Genomic DNA, 21995 nt, shown 5'->3' with positions numbered 1-21995 from the left:
TCTCTAATCTCTAGATGTTCTTAAGCCATACGCTCAATTGCTAGCCAAAACTGTAGCGCACTTCCTTAGGTTATTATTTCTTTTTTTGGTTTTTTTCAAGTGCCCAATAAAAAAGAAGAGAGATCTCTTTCAATTGTCATCGAGGGCCTAAGACCCATGTAAGCCTAAACAAAAGAAAAATACACGAAGAGAAGAATATAAGGGCCATGGGCGAGGGCAATGGCAAGGGAGGGGTTTAAAGCGATCTCGTTTGTTTTTTTTTTTTTTTTGGTATTTGTTTTTATTTGATTTTACTCAACCGAAAATCTGCCAAGTTGTTTGAACTTGAAGCGCACATTAAAAAAATATACGTATAAATATATGTACATATATATGTATGTATGTGTGTTTGTATGTATATGTACATATGTATATTTATCATCAAAGAGATGGCAAATGGTTATACCCCTCCTTCAAATCACAATACTCCATCCAGGTCTATGTGAATGAAAATATATGAGTGTGTGTGTGTGTGTATCTATGTGTATAATAGCTAATGTAAGCATTCGCACTTGCCCTTCTCATCAAAGAACACAGGAACGATCTTTTGTTTACACTATATTCTTTTCGTTTGCTTCTACACCAGATGCATTAGAGTGTGCGTGTGCGTGTGTGTGTGTGTGTATAAGTGGGGAACGGGTGAGTGTCTCTCTTAAGTGCCATCCCCTGGATCTACGGATTTCATTTGCGCGTCCTCATTTTAAGCCTCATAGAAATGGAATAGATGAGCATTGATTACTTTTATACCCTGCAACAACACATGAGACAAAGAAAAAGTATACCTAAGTACCACGAAATTTAGCAAATTTGCTTAAAATCGAGAACACAGGAAATATATTTTCTATAGCATACTTTAAGGGGGCCTTAATATGAAATATGCAAGAATGACTGACTTAACTTGCATAAATTGTATTAAATCCGCCTATTTTTGTGTACTTTTCTTTGTTGTTGGCATAAAGTGAACGACAAATTTACACACTTTTTCCCATGCATGCAGGGTATACCCACAGTCCGCGTCCTGACTTCATTACTTTCGAAAATTGACAGCAAACGATAAACATTTGGTGAACAATTGGAATCTATGCCGCATGAACAGGCGCCGGAATTGCATTCAACTGATTAACCTAGTCATGTCACCGGATCGGATCATGTTTTGAAAATATTGAATGCTTGTCATTACGAGTACATATTGACATTTTCCTCATCTTCTGTACATACATATTTACATCCACATACATCCATACTATGGGCCCCCTTCGGCGCGCCCGTTTCTCCATCTCCGTTGTGATCTTGTTGTTGCTTCAATGCTGGGAAGGCGGAGGCGAAGACCAAGTTGGGTTGGATGTGGGGATATGTGCACCATTAACTAGTTTTCTGGTCGGCTGAGTTCAAAAGGCGCTTTATTAATCTCTGGTACTTGTGTTTTAGTATTTATGTATACCCTGTATGTATGACAAAAAGGAGAAGAGGTGTATGAAATAACTACTAAATAAATTACAATAGTTTTGAAGTGAAAAACAATAACCTGAAAGAGTAAGAGTTCGAGACATCTTCCGTTTCATAACTTTAATAGTTTAGCTATAAAATTAGGTTAATATTATACACAACCAAGATTTACTTTCATCATGAAAACATTCTCATTATGTTCTCTGATATTAATATGATTGCTACTTCTATAACCCAATGGATGGATGTTGTATGGGCAAGGGTATATTATCTACGGCATATATACGTCAATGATTGGCCTGCCCCTGCCCCATTGGGTTTAAATATGTTTTGAGTGGTGCTTCAATAGTTGGAGGCATGCTTCAAGTTTGCCGCCGTCACGAATTGCCACACTAAAAAATAAAAAAAAAACTAAAAAACAAAAAAAGGAAGAAAAAAATAACAACAACAAGAGACCACCAGATGGAGATGATGATAGAGATTGAGATGCAGATGGCAGAGAGATGCATTAGGGTAGTCCCATGGATAGTATGGATAGACAGGAGGCACTAGCTCCGTCCCCCCGCCCGTCTCCCACACCATCATGTAATATGACCCAGCGGGCGAGTTTCTTTGTGTCTTTTCAAGCAAATTTCTATGGCTTCTGCTGCAAGAATGTGGGTGGGTAGGGGGCAGGGGGCAGGGGGCAGTGAGGAAGGCAAAACATGTGAACTAACTCAACACAAAAGTTCTAATATTACTCTTCAATTTGTAGAGGTTTAAAAGGGTGGGCCGGCGGTTAAGGGTGTGTGTCCGGGATTAACAATCGCAATGTAAATCCCATTTAAGGCTTTACACACTTTAATGATTTTCTCTTTATTGATTTTTCTTTTCACATTCCATTACATTTACTCAAACTTAAAGATCTCGTCAGACTAACAAATATCGAATCCCCTTAAATCAATTGATTACAAATTTCACTCATTTAAAAATCTTACTTGAAATCAACGTACATACTTTTGTTTTTGTATTTACTGATTGAATTAAGGTCTATGCTTTTGTTTTGTATTTACTGATTGACTTAAAAAACAAAAATGGCCAATCCTGCGTAGGTGCTATAGTCTTTGAAACGATCTGAACAATCTTATTATATCGATGGCAAAAATCAGCTTTCAGTTGCTTTTCGTCTTTAGATAAGCAAATGAAATGTTGAACACAATCGACACACATGACTTAAAAAATTTCAACGAATTGTACTGACATTTATTAACCCTTAAAAGGTGCAAAAAAAAAACCTTTTTCCATTACGAAAATTTAAATTTTCAAAAAATCTAAAATTTACATACTTCATTTAGAAATATTTTTCAATAATTATAGCTAAATAAATGTTAATAGTTCACTTAATAGAATATAAATGTTAAAAATTAAAAAAAAAACAAGTGCCAAATGTTTAGTGACGCAATAAATAAAACTGTTTATTTTACTTAAACGAATCTTAGATTAATGTAGTCTATAATTAAGTAATCCCAAAACGTAGCATAAGACTAATCAATGTATAATTTTGGAAATATCTTTATTCAGCATCAAGTCATAGGGTTTTCTTTTAAATGGAAACCATTTTGATTTTGAAATTTCAATAATTCAGCGTATAAGGTTTTTTAATTTCTGTATAAGTTAAAAATTCACTGGCCATTTATCCGTTGAAGGGTTAAAAAGGAGGATAATCCTCCATCTCTCTTGCTCACTGAAGCGTTTCTTGGTTCGGCTGGTATCTTGGCCAAAGTGGAAATGTGTGTAGGCTCAGAACCTGACTGACTGACTAACTGACTAACTGACTGACTGACTCTGGGCTGGTCCGTGGATCTGAGCCGTCGATTCGGTTTGCCCCCGCACAAATATCTTACATCTTACCCCAATCCTTATCCTTTAGCCAGCCAAGTCAGCGAGATGCCAAAGTGCATCAAGCACTAAAATGCAGAAAATTGAAACAGGCTTTTAATGAAATGAAAATGCCGCCGCCGTCGCTGTTTGCCGCGCCATATGATCATCATGATGATAGCGATGATGATGATGATCATGATGATGTTAATGGAGAAGGAGCTTGAAGCTTCAACCTGGAGTTAAAGATGAAGAAGAGCGCGCAAAAACAACAACAAGAAACAAAGACCGGGATTAACTTAACTGTGTGCAGTCTTTTCTATACCCTTACAATAGAGTATATAGTTTATTAATTCGAAATAAATTATAAAATTAACCCTTTTTTTTATATATAAAAGAGCTCAAAGGAGTCTTAAGACTACTTAAAATTCATATGTTTGAACTTTATAGAAAACAAATAATCACAATGAATGGGCGTACTCTCATTGTAGAAAGGGTATACAAAACCAAAAAAAAAAAAACATATATATATATATATATATAAAAATAAGAACACAAAGAGTCAATTAATTAGTAGATGGAGCCACATGATTATGGCTATATTAACATTGCCGCCGAGTCTCGAGTTGGCCACTGGGGATGGGAGGATGGGATGGCGACTTGCTCGAATTGGTCTGCCAAGTAAAAGACCCAACGATAAGGCAAAGACATCGGTGACAGGAACAGAGAAAGAGGGGGAGAGTGAGGAAGGCCGAGCCAACAGCTGCCTGGAAGCGAGAGGCATCATTAAATGATAACCAAAATGGACAGCGGCGTCAGCTAAAGTCAATGATAAGACCACAAAACCATTCAAATGGACCGACAGCACAAGGAGACAGATAACAAGACGGCGAATACAAGAGAGAGAGAGAGAGAGAGATAGAGAGAGTAAGATAGAACTAATAGACGATCAGGTAGAGAAAGGACCATGTTGCAAGACCACATAAAAGCAATCCTTTAAGGGCCTTATGCAAAATCGAATTAAATGGAAGAAGTATTCACCAAAATTCCAATCAATACAACTCACTGTTGTAATTGGAGAGGAAATTTAACGATTTTACAAAGGAAAAACGTTTATTATTTTCTTTAATTTAAATGAACTTTCAGTTTTACGGACAATCGAAAATGTTTTGGAAAGCAATTCAAGTGAAGAACTGAGTGGATTGACTAGGATGGGGAATGGGTAACCATTTATGATTCATTTCTGGTGAACAAACGATGACTCAAAGTTTGACATCATAAATAGATATCGAAGCTATGAGGAATGGAGAGAATGGGTAAAGGGTAACGGATATTAAAGGGTCTATGGTAAATCCATGGAATTGGTTTACGTCTTCTGCGAAATATTCATTACAGCAAATTTGTAAAGGCAATCGAAGAAGACGACCCCAAGCAGACGCCAATAGCCAATAGCCAAGGTCCAAGCCACTAAAATGCAACATCCGCAGACACCGGCAATGCGATGAGTCTGTGTATCTAAAGACCCGGTAGTCTGCAGACTGACTTGGCTTTTATTAATACCCTGTGGTACAATATAATTGGGTATACTCTATTTAACCATTCGTTATCCGTACAAACAGATATGTATGTAGAAAAACCAGGCTCTTAATTTCATTTCTATTACTTAACAATACTTAGTTATTTCATGTAAAAGATTTATGTATATAGTATCTAGGTTTGGTTAGGGTAGGGTGAATTCCATCATAGCCAAGAGTTTTGCCGGTTCCTTTCTGATTTCTTGTTTTTGCTTTTTGCTTTGGAGTTTTTATGCGAAATTATCTTTGGTGTTATTATGCATTATGGGGGCTTAATGTGCATAGTTCCGTTTCGTTCTTTCGAAGACGGGATACACAAGGGTGTGGGGATAGTCCATTGAGGAATTTAAATCTTAAAAGAAAAACTATGCGCAGAGAAATGATGACGGCGACGACGACGACGACGACTCAATTGCAGCTGAGAGGAAGTCCAAAAACAGCAACAGGTATACCTACACTGACAAAAAATATATTCAAAAGGGCACATGTATATACATTCAAACATAGGGATGTGCATACTTAAGCATCTCATTGTACATCTTAGTTGGCTCCACATTTTTTCAGTGTTCCTCTTTGGTTGTCTTCTTTTTCTGCCGCTGCTGTTGTATGAAATATTACCTTGGCCCTTAGGGGGCGGGTTCAGTTTTTTCTTTCTTTATGCATTGTAAATGCATTGAAAATGGTGTTGGTAATTATAGGGAGTTTATGTCTGAAAATGTTTCCTTTATGAGATGGCGGTCTTACATTTTAAGTTTCAGTTTTATTCGTGAATTAAGTGCAATGGATTGGATAAGTAGAACAAAAACAAAAACTTTGGTAATGGAAGAAGGGGAGAGCTATGTCAAAGCAAGTTAACTACCGAGTTTATCATTAAAAAAAAAAACATCTTTCTTATTTTTATTTTTTTTTTCGAAGTTTTTTGAAAACAAACTTTAACGGTCTCAGATATTTATGAAAGTCTGGCAACCTCAAAAGCGCATGCTGCAACATTTTGTTAGTGGCGCCACTCGATTGCAAAAACAATCCAACAGGTGTTTTCTACTATATTTTCAGTGCTCTCAAGTAAATGATGCAATCAGTTTGTTTATACTTAAATTGCAGTTAGGCTTCTGAATATTAAGCAAACTCACAAGGACTTATTTTTGTAAAAAAAAGGTGAATTACTATCGATGGTGGCGACCTCGCGATAGTATTCAAAATTCGGACTATCGATTGAATCGATGATTCTTCAGCTCTCACGTTTTTTATATTACCATTAAAATCACTTTTTTTTTTGGGAAAATAATAAGTGCGAATTTCCATACATCTATATGCGTTTATGTGTATGTAACTAAATGTGCAACGCGGCATTTTGCAATTAATTCAACTACAAGGTAATCATAATAAAAGGTGATAAGAAACAAACTCAAAAATGGCAGAAAGCAAGATGAACAAATCTGAGAATCGTTAAAGGAGTAAGCGAGAGAGACTGCTGTCATGTTGTTGTTGTTGTTAGTGGAGGGGTGGGGGAGGAAAAAGAATTTAGACCAGAATCAGCAAAAAAGCAACTGTTAATCCTGCAGACAACAAAGCAGCAGCAACAAACGTGCGGGGAATGTTGGGCAACGTGTGAAAGTGACAACAGAATGTGAGGAAAAATTTTCTTTGTCTAAAATTAAATAATTAAATCAATGAAATTCATGACTTTGTATTTTTGCATTTATAACAACAACAAAAAAAAGTATGTACAAACTTAATCGGAGTTAACCTCACAAACATTCCGTAAGTCAAGTCGGGTACTAGATACCCTATATCACATTTAACGGAAGTGTATTATTATTTAGATTTATTAAAAAAAAAAACTTCAAGTCACTTGAAATATTCTGTTACTGCTGTCAATCTGACCTACATACATCGACTTGCATCTTGATGCGTAGATACATACATACTTATGTGCATATGTATACAATTTGTATGCATCCTAATATGCAATGTATAATGTCAAATTGCTGAAACATGTTCATATACATACATATAAACATGTTTCTTTGTTGATTTGGTTTTTTGTGTTTTATTGGAAATTTAGAAGATAAAACAAAAAAACAACAAAGCAAACAACAAATTTGTATTGTCAAAGATCATTATAGCAACACAAGATAGATAAAGAGATCGGGGGAAAGGAATAAATAAAAAGAAATAACAAAAATGAGAAGCAGACAGCAGCAACAGCAACAGGAGGAGATGGAATATTCAAGGAATAATGGCAACAACACGAAACCGAAAATATCCAAATTGATAGCCTTTTTTGAAAGCAAGCTAACAAATATTTTTTTAATATACAGAAAAAAAGAGCGCCAAGTGCTAACTTCAATTTATCTTTCTTTTCTGATTTCAGACCGCGCAGGAAAGGGGGAAAAGGCTAAAGTGCCGCCGCGGGCCATGGTTAAGAAACGTCAGACAGATGTCCATGAGAATGGCAGCTCCACAGATACGGGTGACGAGGAGAATCATCACCATCAAGCTGGAGGAGCTACTAATCTATCAACTGGAAGTGCTAGCGCTTGCCAGCATATTAAAAAATCTGTAGATGCCACCAAATTGAGACGACAAATAAAGCTAACCGGTTTACTTTACGAATGCTCACAATGTCAGAAAATCAAATCTGGAGGAGACGCAACCCCAGATCCCAGCGCCTCATTTGAATACGATAATACCCTCTGGTTGTGCCTCAAATGTGGCACTCAACTGTGCGGCAGGGCACGCAATCAACATGCCCTGCAACACTATCAGGTAAATTTCTCGGCCATACTTTCTAGAGATTCCCTGTGCTTAATCGCAAATTCTGTTACAGACACCACATTCAGATTCGCATTCATTGGCCATGAATACTCGAAGCTTTGTCATTTGGTGCTATGAATGCGACAACGAGGTTAGCTCCAACTCCCGCAAAAATTTACTCGAGTGTGTCGAGTTGGTAAAACGCTTGGCCCAAAAGCCACCCACAGGATTAACAAATGCATCTGTTGCCCCCTCTTTACCATCTGAGTCACCGCCGCCGCCGACCACAATCAGCAATATTGAGTCGAAAATTAAAACGGCCCTGAAACAAATTGGTCCCATGGTGCCCATGACGGGGGGTCAACAACAGCAGCAAAACCAGAAGGAGCAGCATCAAGTTGCAATACCATTACCACCGCCGCCACCAGCAGCTGTGCCTGGCATGGCCAAAAGAGTTGATGTCGTCGGCACTGGGGCAGCGGCAGCAGGATCTGCTGGAGCAAAGCGTGGCGATGTCATCATAACCAAAGTGGGTTCAGCAGTGGAAATCGATCGGTTGCCAACTGTCCGTGGCCTAACCAATTTGGGCAACACTTGTTTCTTTAATGCAGTCATGCAATGTCTGGCCCAGACACCGTTTCTACTCTCCGTGCTAAAAGAGCTGAGCGAACCTGGCGAAGAGTAAGTTCAAAACCATATATAGATAAGAGCTGTATTCTAAGAGCTTATCCTAAACCATAACAACGTCTTGTTTACCAAATGTATATATTTTTATTTTGTAGATTTGTCCTGCCTGGCGGTTCGTTTAGCTTCAAGGACAAGGGCAATATTGAGTTGCCTATGATTAGGGGTACTCTATCCTCCTGGGGTGGGCTTACAGCTGCCTTGGCCAATGCCCTGGAGGAACTGCAAGGACGAGGTGGAGTATTTACACCTAGTAAACTCTTCGATAAACTTTGCGCCAAATGTCCGCAATTTACCGGAGGCGACCAGCATGATGCTCATGAATTGTTACGCCAATTGTTGGAAAGTGTACGAAATGAAGATTTGAAACGCTATCAGCGAGTAATCCTTCAAAATCTTGGCTACAAGGATCAGGATATTAACAGTGTGTCCGAAGAGATGCGGCAAAAATGTAAAATCTATGGCAATCAAGCCGGTGATCGTATACTACGGCCTGAGCAAGTATTTCGAGGTTTTCTCGTGTCCACTTTGACATGTCAGGATTGCTTTAATATCTCATCGCGCCATGAATACTTTCTGGATATGTCACTGCCTGTGGCCGTGGAGAAACCACAGCCGCCCCAAAGGCGTAAGCCTAGTCCAGAGAACAATGCCGTCTCCATGACCACGAGCAGTACTAACACCTCTAACCTTAGTCCAAATCAAAATCAGATGAATGCTAAATTGAATAGTGCCAGCAACGGCGGCATTTATCAAGCAAATGATGGTGATGATGCCAAGCAACCATTCTTTTTGCACACTAAAACTGAGGATGAACAGCTGGGCCAACAGCAGGGTCCCACAAAATCACAATTGAAAAAGGAAAAGGAACGAGAACGCAAGGCTAATCGAGCGGCCAAACATCAACGCCATAAACAAGCCCAGAAATTGGCATTGAAAGTGAATGGCAATGCAAATGGCGAACCAGCCACAGAACCAACAGCTGGTGGCGGAGATGCTGCATCTGCTGCTCCATCGGCAACCACAACTAACGATGACGACGATGAGTTGCCAAGAGAGGCGGATACTCTCTCTTCAAGTGTTACCACATCTGAGCATTCGGATGCCGATGTGGAGGATAATCTGCAAGAGGACACTACCACAACCAATACAGCTACGACCTCGACCAGTACAACGACCACAGCACAAGCAAAATTCTATACAGACAAGAATGGTAATGCTCAGCCGGCGGCGCTGGTTGGTGAGAAGCGAGATGATACCCCCGACCATATGGATAAAGATTCCCTGGAGGAAGATGAAAATGGTAAGCCAAGCGAGAACCAGAAACTCTGTGTTTAGGTATTTTTGAAATAAAATTTTAAGTCACATAGGTCTGGGAGATTGAACATTTTTGGCCACTTAATAATCTAGTCTATGTATACATATAAAGTAGTATATTTGTTTGATTTCATGTTATATTCCGATTTACTTACGTATTTGTTTAACTTTGATAACCTGATAACCGAATGCTAAAACGGGTTGACAGGGGTGTGGGGCATAAGACTAATAATAAGCTCTTTGTTCATAATTATCATGATTGACAGTCAATTTGGCTCTCCGATCGGGAGAAAGAGACAGATAGATAGATAGATAGAGAGTGAGATAATAGTGAAAGATCGATCTAATTGAAAACTTTTTGGAATTACTTTACAGATTCGGGCATAGCAACTAGTCCAGCGCCCACCACCATAACCACCAGCAATGCGACTGCTGCCACTAACAACGGCAATGCCACATCTTCATCATCTATGTCCACATCTGCCACGTCTCGAGCTGATGATGAATCCACTGCCGCCAGTCTGGTCACAGCCGGACTAAGCGAAAAGGGTGCTTCATTGATACGACAGATTTCGATTGGAAATGGAACTACTAATGGTATATCCACTGCTGCCGATCCAAATGGCATTCAATTAGCTGCCGCTCAATTGGAACAGTTAAAGCTCCGGGAACAGGCCGGCCAAAGTGGAGGAGCCCTTGGTGGCAGTGGCGGCGGCAGCGGCGGCGGCGGTGTCCGATCTAAACGTGTACGCACCCAAAGCTACTCTGATTGGAGTACAACAATTGCACCGCGATATCAATGCGAAGATGGCGAATGTTCAGTTCAATCCTGTCTTAATAATTTCACAGCCGTTGAGCTAATGACCGGACAGAATAAAGTCGGCTGTGAAAGCTGTACCAAGCGTCTCAATGGACCCGATCCTAAGGCCAAATCCGTCAATACGAATGCAACCAAACAGCTACTGATTTCTAGTCCGCCAGCGGTACTGATACTTCATCTGAAACGATTCCAGCTGGGTCCCCGATGCATTTTCCGCAAGCTAACGCGAGCGGTCACCTATCCCATGCTATTGGACGTGGCCGCCTTTTGTGGATCGAAGGTTAAGAATTTGCCCAATATCGATAGGAAGCAGAAGAAGCTATTGTATGCCTTATATGGTGTGGTGGAGCACTCTGGTGGCATGTATGGCGGTCATTATACGGCATTTGTCAAGGTACGACCAAAACTGATGCCCGATGACAAGCGATGGAAATTTTTGCCACACGGAAGCAAAGCAGAGCTCGATCAGGATGATGATCAGCTGAAAAAACTAGAGGAGCTAATGGCCAAGGAAAAGGCGCGAGAGATGCGAATCAATGCCATGGATGATAGCGATGATTTCACCAATTCCAGCAGTAATTCATCAACCTGCGATGAAGGTGGCCAAGGTCCAGGTTCAATGCCTTCAATTGACGACGATGCTGCTTCAATGGGAGCTGGCGATATGGGCGAGACGATTGGAGAGACGACATCGCGGACTACAAAATCCGGAGCAGGAGCAGATTTGCCACAAGATGAAGCAGCCCATATACAAGCGCCGCCTGGCAAATGGTATTATGTATCCGATTCACGTGTCCAGGAGGTAAGTGAGGAGACGGCCCTCAAGGCTCAGGCTTATCTGCTCTTCTATGAACGCATCTACTAGAATGGAACACATACATGTACATCAAATTCTATCCCGAGGAGAAAGGAATCAGTTCATGATCAATAAGAATATGAAGCGGGAGCTACTGTTCCATTACGATCTAGGCTTTACTATATATATAAAGACGATGTTTTTTTTTGGTTTTTTTTCTGGATTCTATTATCTTTAATACTTTCTGCAGTTTATTTTTAAATGCGGTACGAAATCGACATAGGAAACAAAGTGGTAAAACTAGAAGTAATGATGTAGAAAAGGGAACACATACACATCCACACCCTCAAGAAAAGGGCTAACACACACTCAGAATGCATTTACAAACTGTAATTCAAATTTTTTTTCAAACTTTTTGACCGTTTCGTTGCGTTTATTTTTTTCTAAATTTATTTTATAGTCATTCATCAATTATTTTATTGTTATATATTTTATATCTTATACATTTGTAAGCTAAAACTTTATGGATACCCGGCCTTCTTTTGAGGAATTATTTATTTATGGATGAATAAAAGCAAAATCAAAACAAGAAACAGAATTATTAATGAAAATTGATTAGTTTCTAAATATTCATTTAAGATTATTGAACTGAAGAATAAAACCAAGAAAGAAAAGGAAATTAACTGATTATAAACTGAGAAAAAAGAAACTCTGAAGAGAAAGAAAAAAAAGCAGGAGAAATGCAAAACAAAAGTAAAAAGAAAAGTTAAGAAACAAAAGCAATTATAACCATATGTGTTTTATCCTACAACAAAAATAAAGTGTTTGCTGACGTTTAGATTTATGATCGTATATACATATATATATATTTATTATATAAACCAATTGCTCGCTTCTGCCAATAAATTTAATTGTAAACTGCAAGTTAATATTAAATAAAACTTATATACCGTATATGGGTCTAAAAAAGAAAACAATACAAAAAAAAAAAACACAAAGACACACACTCACTAGAGTCCTGCTTGAGACGGTTTCAACAGATCTCAAAACAGAATCCAACTAAACTAAAGGTTATCGCAATCTGTTAAGCTGACAGAATCAAGCAGGACTCTACCACAAACAAACAGACACTTTTAAATAAATATAAATGTATACAATATATATTATATTACTAGGCTAGATTTCTATATATATACCACATATGGTAAACAAAAAGAAAAAAAAAAAATACAAAAAAATTGGAAGAAAAAATTGCAACGAGATTTATATATACAACACTCATCTTATGATATAGACTTAATTACCATAAATTATATATATAATTAAAGCCAAAAAGCCGGAAAACAAAAGTTAGTTTTCAAATGGTTTAACACGGATAATCTTTGATGATCTTTAATTTAAAATTCGATTTCCGTTTGTCGGTGATTGGAATCAATGCTTGGAACTGGTTCGCCAACTGGTTCCCCTTGCTTCTGCTGGTGCTAAGGGCTGTGTGCTATCGTGTCGTGTTGCGTAGCTTTGTGGTTGTTTTGTTTTTTGCAACGCGACACGGAGGAAGGAGCTAAAATCAACGATGAGTTGGTTTGAGAAGGCCAAAACTGTTATAATTGAGGCCTTGGACATCCAGGATGATGATAACAGCAATAATAGCAATAAGCCATTGTCCACATCAACGGACACGGCGCCAATTGAGGGGGAGGACGTGGCCAGCGGGAGTGGTAGTGGGAGTGGCTTGGCAACCACCAGCAAAACAATTGCGGGGGGAGTGCTAACGGGAGCTAATGAGGGCATGTCCTTGACAGATGCATCGCCGACATTTTATGATAATCCTCATGCCAACGAAATGGTTACTATAGCACCAAAGGCCAGCGATTCTGGAGCCGGAACAGGTGGTCCAGCTCATACGATGGCCAAGCGCCAATCCGCCACATCGGATTCTATAGACTTGCTGTCATCACCATCGGGTGGGAGTGAAGGTGAAGTACATATTCCTGTCGGGGTTTCGGCTGGTTTGGGAAAGCGACCATCGGAATCCTCATTGGAATTGATAACAGCCACCACAGCCAGTGAAATGGAAATGTCACCAGATACAGAGCCATCGCTGCCCGACAGCATAGTGATTATAGCCAGCAATGAGACGTCATCGGACAATGACGATGATGATGACTGCGGTCAGCTGGAAGGTCATAATCTGAATGGTAAATGTGTACTACTAGCTCCCTTTCCAATTCCTCTCATCTCTATATACTATTTATGTGCCATTCAATTTAGATTCGACAAAAACCATGAAGGCTTTGGTCTTCAGTGATACCCAAATGGCTGCCAATGTGGCAATGAGCACTGGTGCTGATTCCGATTCCACGCACAGCTTTGAGGACATCCAGATCCAAATGCAACTAAGTCAGAAGAGTAAAGGTGAATTCGAAATGGAAGCGTCGGGCCAAACAGCCCAACAACACCAGCAGCAGCAGTCTTCCAAGTCAGCCGATGTGGTAGACCAAAGCTATTCATCCACATCGTCAGATATTGAGATAATCTCAAATCCTAATGGCGGTGACTCGAGTACAAATAGCACCACAACACGAACTAGCCCACAGAAATTTAAGGAATTGGGCAGTGGCCCTAATGCGGGCAATAAATCATCATCCTGCTCCTCCTCTGTTATGATGCTGAAGCCTAAGGGACATCATCGAGAGCCATCGGAGATATCGTTGCTCTCACAGGATTCCCAAACAGAGGAGCTCGATAAGCTAGTGAAACGAATTAGCGAGCTTAATCAGGTAATTGAAGTGCGCGAGCAACGTTTGCTTCAATCGGAGCGTCAGAATTCAGAGCTGCTGGAGCGAAATCAGGATTTGTTGGCCCAATTAGATGTGGCCAACAATAGAGCCAATAATCCCGATGCCACCGAGGCAGTGCAACGTTTGTCGGCCCTAGAAAAGAAATTCCAAACGAGCATTAGAGAGCGCGATGCTCTACGCATTCAAATTAAAACCCTTAAAGATGAGCTACTTAACAAGATACCCAAGGATGAGCTTACTGAATGCAACGACATGATAGCCGGTCTACAATCCGAAGGGGAGAAACTGTCCAAAGAGATACTTCAGCAGTCGATCATCATCAAGAAACTGCGGGCCAAGGAGAAGACCTCGGACACTTTGTTGAAAAAGAACGGTGAACAGATCTCGCTTCTTTCCAGTGAGTCGGAGCGTCTGAAGCGCTCCCTGGCAGCCAAAGAGGAAATGGAGCGGACCCAAATCGAGGCTGTGTGCAAAATGACCAGTGAGAAGCGTCGCGTTGATGAGGAAAATGCCGAACAGCGATCTCGTATAGAAGATTTGCAATCAAGACTTTCGGCCGTCGAGTCCAGTTTTGATGCCCTTAAGGGTGACCTCCACAAACGAACGCGTCTGGAGCAGGATAATCTAAAGTCCGAGAACCAGGAGTATTTACAACAGATCAACGATTTGCGAGAAAAACTACGCCTCACCGAACACAACCTGGCGAAACGAGAACAGCAATTACGGGATGAGAACCGCCAATTGATGCAACGTTTGGAGATGGCAGAACTAAGGGCTGAGTCCTCCACACAGGAACTAAGTGAGACAACTACTCCACTAATACGGCAGATTGAGTCCCTGCAGAAAACTCTTAATCAACGCTCGGAGAGTTGGCAAAAGGAAGAGCAGCATCTTATCCAACGGCTTGAGGATTCACAAATACAATTGAGATCACTGCAGCAATTGGAATCTGTGCAGGATGAAAAGCAGGAGCTAATGCGTGCACGTTGCAACTTGCTCGAGGAGAAGCTATCGAATGCTCTCCTACAAGCGGAAACAGCTAAAAACTCACTAAGGCAACAACTGGAGATGGAACATAGCATCAAGGAAGATGACCATCAAAGGTAAGACAAGGCAATCTATCATAGGAATCATATTGTAGCGGTTTTCGTTCCACACAGGCAATTGGCTACCCTAAGAGATGATCTTAGATTGCAGATGACCAAAAACGAACAGTTGGAACAGCACATTAAGCAGCAACAGGAGGAAAATCGAATTTCTGCTGAACAGCAGCGGCAACAGATGCTGGAGACCACGCCCGCTTCCCCTTCACTTCTCACCGTTGAGGCAGTTAAAGCAGCCACTGCCCAACAACAAAAATCTCATCCACGCTGCTCACCACCTCTCAGTCTAGCCGATGACAGTGGCGGATCCAACGAAGAGGCCACTTTGGGTGGCGGCATACTTGATTGGCAGGCAGATGATTTAGATTGTGGTTCCAATTCTGGTCGCCAGAACTCTGGCATCGTACAGGGAGTGCATCTTAGCTTCCTATCAGCAAATACCACCACGCTGGAGCATCTTCAGGCTCTGCTCAAGCAGCGGGATGGTGAATTGACGCATCTACAATGGGAATTATCTCGCCTTCAGGCGGAACGTGGCGTACTTGATGGCGAAATATCCACATTAACTATAGAATTGGAGATGGTAAGACACCATCAAAAGGAAGGCTGACGGTTGAAAAATACTACTACATTGATACTCTTTGATAATTACAGCTCAAGGAGAAACTTATCCCCTATGAGGCCATGGAGAAATGTTATGAGGATCTGCAGCATCGTTATGATGCCCTACTCCAAATGTATGGCGAGAAGGTGGAGCGAACCGAAGAGCTGGAGTTGGATTTGACCGAGCTAAAGCAAGCGTATAAACTGCAAATTGATGAGTTACTAGCAGCACCGCCACCAAATCTCAAAAGACCCGGCAAGCAGACATGATTAATGGAGGAATTTAGGGCTTCTATGTATTTGCCATGTCTGAACTATTGATTAATGAATCAGCGCCCCATCCTTCCTCCATGTATTATTCACGTCAAAAAGAAAGGCACACAACTATAGAGAAAGAGATGCATTTGAAGATAATGCTGATGGCCTTTATTTGATTTGTTTATTTATTTTTACACATATATATATATATATAATTATAGTTGTATATGTTTGTGTTCTGTTAAACAGACTTTGGTTTTATCCATTCCTTTAATTTTGTTTTTATTATCTAAATACATACAACTATATAGGCTATACCTATGCTCTATTCGCCACACAACACACCAGACCCGACCATGTACTATATAACCATATGAATATTATATTATAATTGTGATAATTTATCTTAATAACAAACATAAAGCAAATGGAAAATATATAACAACAAAAACATTTTACTATATATGTATATAGGTATGTACAAAAAAGAGAAACTAGTTTGGAACATCGAGATCTATTAAAGGTTTTACCCATTCGTAATGCCATTTGGAAATGACATTAAACAAAATGGGATTTTGGACGGACTCCCCTGATAATACTTTTATTTACTTTTTGTGGTTGTTGCTTAATTGCATTACCAGTTTTATCAGTAGAATCTCATCAATTACATCAAGTATATATATGTATGTCTTTTTATGTATGTTTTGGAGTAGAGAAAAAAACATTTACTTTAAAGTTTCTTTGGCTATTTTTGTGAGTGGAAAGACTGGTTTACTTCGATTGCCCCTGAGCATTCCATTAAAAGCATTATTCTGACGTTCAGTTTCTATATATGGCTCATAGTTGCAAATGTTTTTCAGATCATCCGTATTAAGTGAGAATATCATAATGCCGCCAACATTGAGAGATTTTACATATCTGGCCTTGCATCGGATACTTTCCGGATCCTCATATGATATCCATTCTTGGAGATCAGTCAAATATGGTGAGCATGTACTATAATCATATCCGGATATTTTGTTTCTCTTATAGTTCTTTGAGCATTCACAAGTCTCTGAGAGGGTAGTGAATCCCAATTCACCGCATTCCCCGTAACCGGAAGCTGGTGCACCAATTTGTGTATTAAGCGGATTAATCAGTCTAAACGAGAAATGTAAAAGAAAATATATATGTATAACTTGACATGTTATTCCAAATGGTATTTGTACGTACGTAAATGAATGACCATAGGTGGGCAGGCCGACGACCAATTTCTGTGGTTCCAAACCATTTTTTAGCCACCAATGGGCCGTATAATTGATATTGAATGTAGCCATAATCGATTGTTCATTCAATCGAGCATATAACGGAGCATTTAGACCCGTAAAGGGTGTATCTTTGGCATAGAAATGAAAATCATATGACATAAGATTTACATAGTCGATGTAGAGATTGATTTCCCTTATATTATAGGCATAATAAGCAATGCCCTCAGGTGCTGCGACAGCCAAGGAAAGGATGTTATTATAGCGACGCTCCCGTTGCCATTCCCGACGAATCTCGTAGAATAATTGAGCAAAATGCTGACGATTCTTGTCGTAGGGCCTTGGAAATTCCCAATCCAAATCAATGCCCGAGAGGCTTGGATAAGCCTTCAAGATGACTTTTAGCGATTTTAGAAATATCTTGCGCTGAGCATGATTTTTTACCATAACGGCAAATTGTTTGCCACTATCAGCGCCGCCAATCCAAAGCAGTAATTTCACTTGAGGATGTTTGGCATGAAAGATACTCGTCTCGTTGGCCAACACGTCTTGAAGTTCTGCTGATAGCGATAATGTGGCATTATCTAGGTCTGCCGTGCCAATGTTAATGTGAGTGCACAAATCTCCAGGCACATCGAGGAGGCTAAGTTTATTTTTGCCCGATGTCGTAAAGTAGCAAACCAAACGCTGAGCCTGTGGTATATCCTTCATAAGCAGCCCATCCGTATATGGAACTCTTTCGATATCTGAGTCGTCACTCAGACTGCATCCAATTAGCATTGTTAGGCCAACGGCCACTAATGCAAGCATAAACAAAACTAATATTCCCGCCAAAATAATCTGCCAAGTTTGGATAGTGGGCTTATCTTTTTGAACGGGATCTGTTGTGGGAATGGGTTGCTTATTTTCAATTTTAATGTAATTTGCCATTGTCTTAGTTTTCTTTATTTTTCCTTTCGTTTATTTGATTTTGTTCTTTGTTTAAGTTTTGTGGATTTGTTTTTCTTTGAGAGTTTTATGATAATTTGGCTTAGAACTGTTAATGGTTAAGGAAGCAAACTTTAATTGTTATTTGTGTTAATTGTTCACCTGCGACCCATGGGATTGGGTGGTAGTTATCTGTTGAATATCTTTCTGTATCCTAGTGTTTGTTTACCATTCGTTAAAATTAGTGCTGGACAATGTAAAACTCTGTAAAATTCTCACACCAGTGTTGGCAAACAGGCAACATATCCCAAAATGTCGTCCGATATATACATATTTGAGCCTATCGATTTATTTCTGCAAAAGACTTTGACTTTATTTTGTAAATTTGGCGATAGCTTGTCTGCAGGAGATTTAAAATTATCTTTCATGTCATACCAATGTAATTAATGCCGTTTTTTAATTTCAATTTATAATAAACATTTACGATAACTTTCCAATGAATATTATACAACACTACCATATATATCGACATAAGCATCATCTCTAGCCACTCACGATTTTGGGAGACAGGTCGCAGATTTGTATTATTAATTTGGAAAAGATCAAATTATAGCAAATAAATCGCATCAAAATGACCAACGCCTGGAGAGCAGCTGGTATTACGTGAGTAATTATTTACTGAGCATTTTTTTTCCAATGAAAAAAAAACCTGGTTATGTCTGAGCGGGCGCCGACATGCTACATTACGTAATTTGCTATTGAATATTATTCTTGTCCCGTTTTTTTTGGACTTTTTTTTGTTAACAGCTACATCCAATACTCGAATATTGCGGCCCGTGTCCTACGCGAAGCTCTGCGTACTGAACTCCGTGCTGACGCCGCCAAGCGGAACGAGAGCCATGTAAAGTTCACCCCATGGGCCAATGGCAGACCAGCGCGTAAGTATCTTCTCCCCATCTTCCCTACCCAAGACGACACTGCAACTTTTGGATTGTGCAATTTTTAAAATTGAGTTTTAGACAAAGCAGATTCAAGTCGTGGGCCTATTGTGGGAGCGGGGTCGTTATATAAACTGTTCCTGTACGGAATACATAACAAAACAGGAGGGAAATGGGAAACAACATAAACAGAAAACAAAATAAGATAAATCTATGGCTAAAGGGGAAATCATACAAATGGGAACTCTTGTGGGGATCGAAATAGAATTCCAAATATCCTTACATATAATTCAAAGTGATTTCTTTGTCTTTAATGTATTTGATTACAGATGAAAAGGCATAAAACAAAAAATTTAACAAAACTATAATTTCGAAATAAGAAAGAAACCACAAGGAGAGGCGGCATTTTGTAAGTTTTGCACGCCCGACAATGCCAAGCAATTAAACACGTTCAGTTTAATATTATCCACTACTAACCAAAGAGCTTCGAATCGCCAAATTTTGTTATAAATGTATTTAATGTGGCTTAACCTTCCCGATGTTTACCATTTGCGTAAAAGAACATTTTACCATTAAATTATGGTAAAATTTGTTCTACAAAATTTTGTAAAAAAAACTTCACTGTCACTTGTTATGTCCCCATAACAGTTAGTTTTACCTTTGCCTGTTTATTGTGTGCTTTGAATTCAGTTACACTAACGGAACCAAGTTTTTGATGCTGCTTCTTCTTAAAAAAGTTGTTTCTATTAATCATTTTTGTTTTCTTATTCTCAATAGCACGTCAAAATCAATCGGAGTCTTAAGATGGATAGATGTCTCTTCTCTGGTGCAGCAGATGAATGAATCAACTACTGCCACACAATTATCCGCAGTGTTTTCTTTCCCCCCCCAAAAAAAAAATTATATACTATAAATAAAATGTGTTAAATTAAACCATTAAAAACAACACGAACAAAAACTTTCGTACTTTCAATCCATGTATATAGATTTAGATAACAAATAAGCAATGGTATGTATATAAAAAATATTAGAAAAAATGGAAATATTTGTCCGCATCCCGAGGCTTAAAAGTGTGCAAAATTTTTCAAATTTTAAAAACAATTTTTGGTGCAAAATCATGTGCTGCTCTTTTCTTGTCCTCCTTTTGTTGTATCTATTCCGTTTGGCCTTCACGTTCAATATTGTAGAAATGTGGCCAAGTCTGTATTTCCTCGTAGAGTCTTCGTCCTGGACTTTCAGTGGAATTGCATTGACAATGACAAATCAAGCGATAATCGGGCGAAATGTGTCCTTCCTCAACGCCACGCGCCAAAAGATTCCGGCACATATTCAATGCATCCGTGGTGGGCAATTCACGCATAAAGCATCCAATGAAACTTATACCCAGGGCAATGCGATTATAGCCCAATGTATGAGCACCCACTGCCCGCCAGCCGCGACCCTCATAGATGTTGCCATCACAGCCGATAAGGAAATTGTAGGCTATATCATTCCATTCCCGCGACTCAATATGGAAACACTGCAAATTGATTGCGACGATTATTAAGGCAAAAGGTACATCTATGAATGTTTAAAGTTTTTAGAGTGTCTCACCTGTATGTCGCGTATGAGCCGCACATTAATGGCGCGCTTTTCGGAACTTTCAGTGGCCGTGTGCACTGTGGTTTAAAGAGATAAGTAATTGGTATTACACTTTGGTCCTCTACTTACGGATGACAACATATTTTACAGGTCGCTCTAGAACTGCTGGCTCTTCAATTGGTCTCTGGGCCAGCCAGGAATAACGGGGTATAATGACACACAACTCTTTGGGTATTTTGAATTCTACGAAAATCAAAAAATTTACAAACTTTGTAATGCATACTTATTAATAAATTGTGTTTGGCCACTCACTTTGCCTGCTGATGAACACATCGGAACGAATGCGTTCCTCGGCTTCTTCTGTGTTGCCGTTGCCATTCTGTTTGAGATCATCCTCAGCCTCAAAGGCTGGCGGTGGTGTTGTTACCTTGCGGCGGTGTTCTCGACGCGAACGAATTCCAGTATCGGCTATTATCTGTATGTTTCCATTGATATTTGTCACATTGCCAATATGGACATTGGTGGAGTTGCTTATGTTTACATTGCCCACCGTTTGTATGCTATTGATTGAGTTCATTATATCGCGCAGATCACCAATGACAGAGCGTTTGCTAATCGGCAGTGTTGTTCCCAAGGCAACAGTGCTTATCTCCTCGCTTGTTTCCTCATCATCATCATCATCATCTTCGTCATCTTCGTTTCTCTCACTGTACTCATAGTCCAGACTATCCACTACAGATGATTCGGCTATGGATTCCAATTCATCCTCATCAACTTCATCGTTCTGCGTCTGAGCCTGAGCTGCCAGCCATTCGATCGTGCGCTCCTGACTTAGCTCCCGGATTGGCAGTCGTGACATGGCTGTAATTTTCCTGGTGCTGCGTGTGCCGTGTGACGTTGTGGCTATATAATGGTTTATTGTTTATCAATTTAATATTCATATGTATATAAATATGCCTCGATAAGTCTTCCTTCTCCTTGTTCAAAATAGATAAGATAAGGATGCTCGCTCAGTTCTGTGTTCAAATGTTTGTATGGACTGTGGTGAAATTGACCATTCTGTCCAAAATGAAGACAGGCTACTGGGTATTGGGAATCACATGTGCTATATACGGACGGTATGCTGTAGTATTATTGTTTCAAAGCAATGTAAATTTGTTTTTTTTTTTAACAAATAGAGATGGAGAGAATTCGACTGCAAGATCGATAACATTAGAAGTTGCGCGAATGCCCCAGTTCAGTGCAGTGTA

The 21995-nt window shown here is 39.6% G+C and overlaps 5 protein-coding genes across 7 annotated transcripts; 3 read left to right on the top strand and 2 right to left on the bottom strand.

Moving 5' to 3' along the window:
• The first annotated feature begins 6131 nt into the window (after positions 1 to 6131).
• LOC6641370 (ubiquitin carboxyl-terminal hydrolase 45) lies at positions 6132 to 11733 on the top strand. 2 transcript variants are annotated; one of them, XM_002064259.4, is made up of 5 exons: positions 6132 to 6289; positions 7291 to 7685; positions 7747 to 8354; positions 8456 to 9660; positions 10050 to 11733. In XM_002064259.4, exons 2-5 carry the CDS (start codon positions 7335 to 7337, stop codon positions 11357 to 11359), a joined length of 3474 nt encoding a protein of 1157 aa, XP_002064295.2. In that variant the 5' UTR covers positions 6132 to 6289; positions 7291 to 7334; the 3' UTR covers positions 11360 to 11733. The 2 variants fall into 2 exon arrangements, with proteins under 2 accessions (XP_002064295.2, XP_023030942.2); XM_023175174.2 differs by lacking the exon at positions 6132 to 6289 and adding an exon at positions 7146 to 7206.
• A 1062-nt stretch (positions 11734 to 12795) lies between these two features.
• Positions 12796 to 16301, top strand: LOC6641369 (TATA element modulatory factor). Its single transcript, XM_023175175.2, has 4 exons — positions 12796 to 13488; positions 13562 to 15194; positions 15252 to 15777; positions 15849 to 16301. The coding sequence occupies exons 1-4, from the start codon at positions 12864 to 12866 to the stop codon at positions 16065 to 16067; spliced, it is 3003 nt and encodes a 1000-aa protein (XP_023030943.1). The 5' UTR covers positions 12796 to 12863; the 3' UTR covers positions 16068 to 16301.
• Positions 16302 to 16688: 387 nt separating this feature from the next.
• Positions 16689 to 18473, bottom strand: LOC6641368 (chitinase-3-like protein 2). Its single transcript, XM_002064257.4, has 2 exons — positions 17268 to 18473; positions 16689 to 17195 (listed from the first exon to the last, which is right to left on the bottom strand). The coding sequence occupies exons 1-2, from the start codon at positions 18227 to 18229 to the stop codon at positions 16781 to 16783; spliced, it is 1377 nt and encodes a 458-aa protein (XP_002064293.2). The 5' UTR covers positions 18230 to 18473; the 3' UTR covers positions 16689 to 16780.
• Positions 18474 to 18751: 278 nt separating this feature from the next.
• On the top strand, positions 18752 to 20137 carry LOC6641367 (protein stunted). 2 transcript variants are annotated; one of them, XR_006954342.1, is made up of 4 exons: positions 18752 to 18889; positions 19034 to 19164; positions 19494 to 19573; positions 19942 to 20137. XR_006954342.1 is itself a non-coding variant. In XM_002064256.4 (3 exons), exons 1-3 carry the CDS (start codon positions 18858 to 18860, stop codon positions 19965 to 19967), a joined length of 189 nt encoding a protein of 62 aa, XP_002064292.1. In that variant the 5' UTR covers positions 18755 to 18857; the 3' UTR covers positions 19968 to 20137. The 2 variants fall into 2 exon arrangements, 1 of the variants encoding a protein (XP_002064292.1); XM_002064256.4 differs by lacking the exon at positions 19494 to 19573 and having other exon boundaries at positions 18755 to 18889.
• Positions 20124 to 21921, bottom strand: LOC6641366 (peptidoglycan-recognition protein LE). The gene is made up of 4 exons (XM_002064255.4): positions 21058 to 21921; positions 20875 to 20988; positions 20758 to 20822; positions 20124 to 20683 (listed from the first exon to the last, which is right to left on the bottom strand). Exons 1-4 carry the CDS (start codon positions 21602 to 21604, stop codon positions 20318 to 20320), a joined length of 1092 nt encoding a protein of 363 aa, XP_002064291.1. The 5' UTR covers positions 21605 to 21921; the 3' UTR covers positions 20124 to 20317.
• Positions 21922 to 21995: the final 74 nt, after the last annotated feature.

The sequence above is a fragment of the Drosophila willistoni genome, assembly GCF_018902025.1.
Source record: "Drosophila willistoni isolate 14030-0811.24 chromosome XL unlocalized genomic scaffold, UCI_dwil_1.1 Seg141, whole genome shotgun sequence".
Taxonomy (NCBI): domain Eukaryota; kingdom Metazoa; phylum Arthropoda; class Insecta; order Diptera; family Drosophilidae; genus Drosophila; species Drosophila willistoni.
Note: the sequence above shows the minus strand (reverse complement) of the source record. Positions and strands in the feature narration are given on the sequence as shown.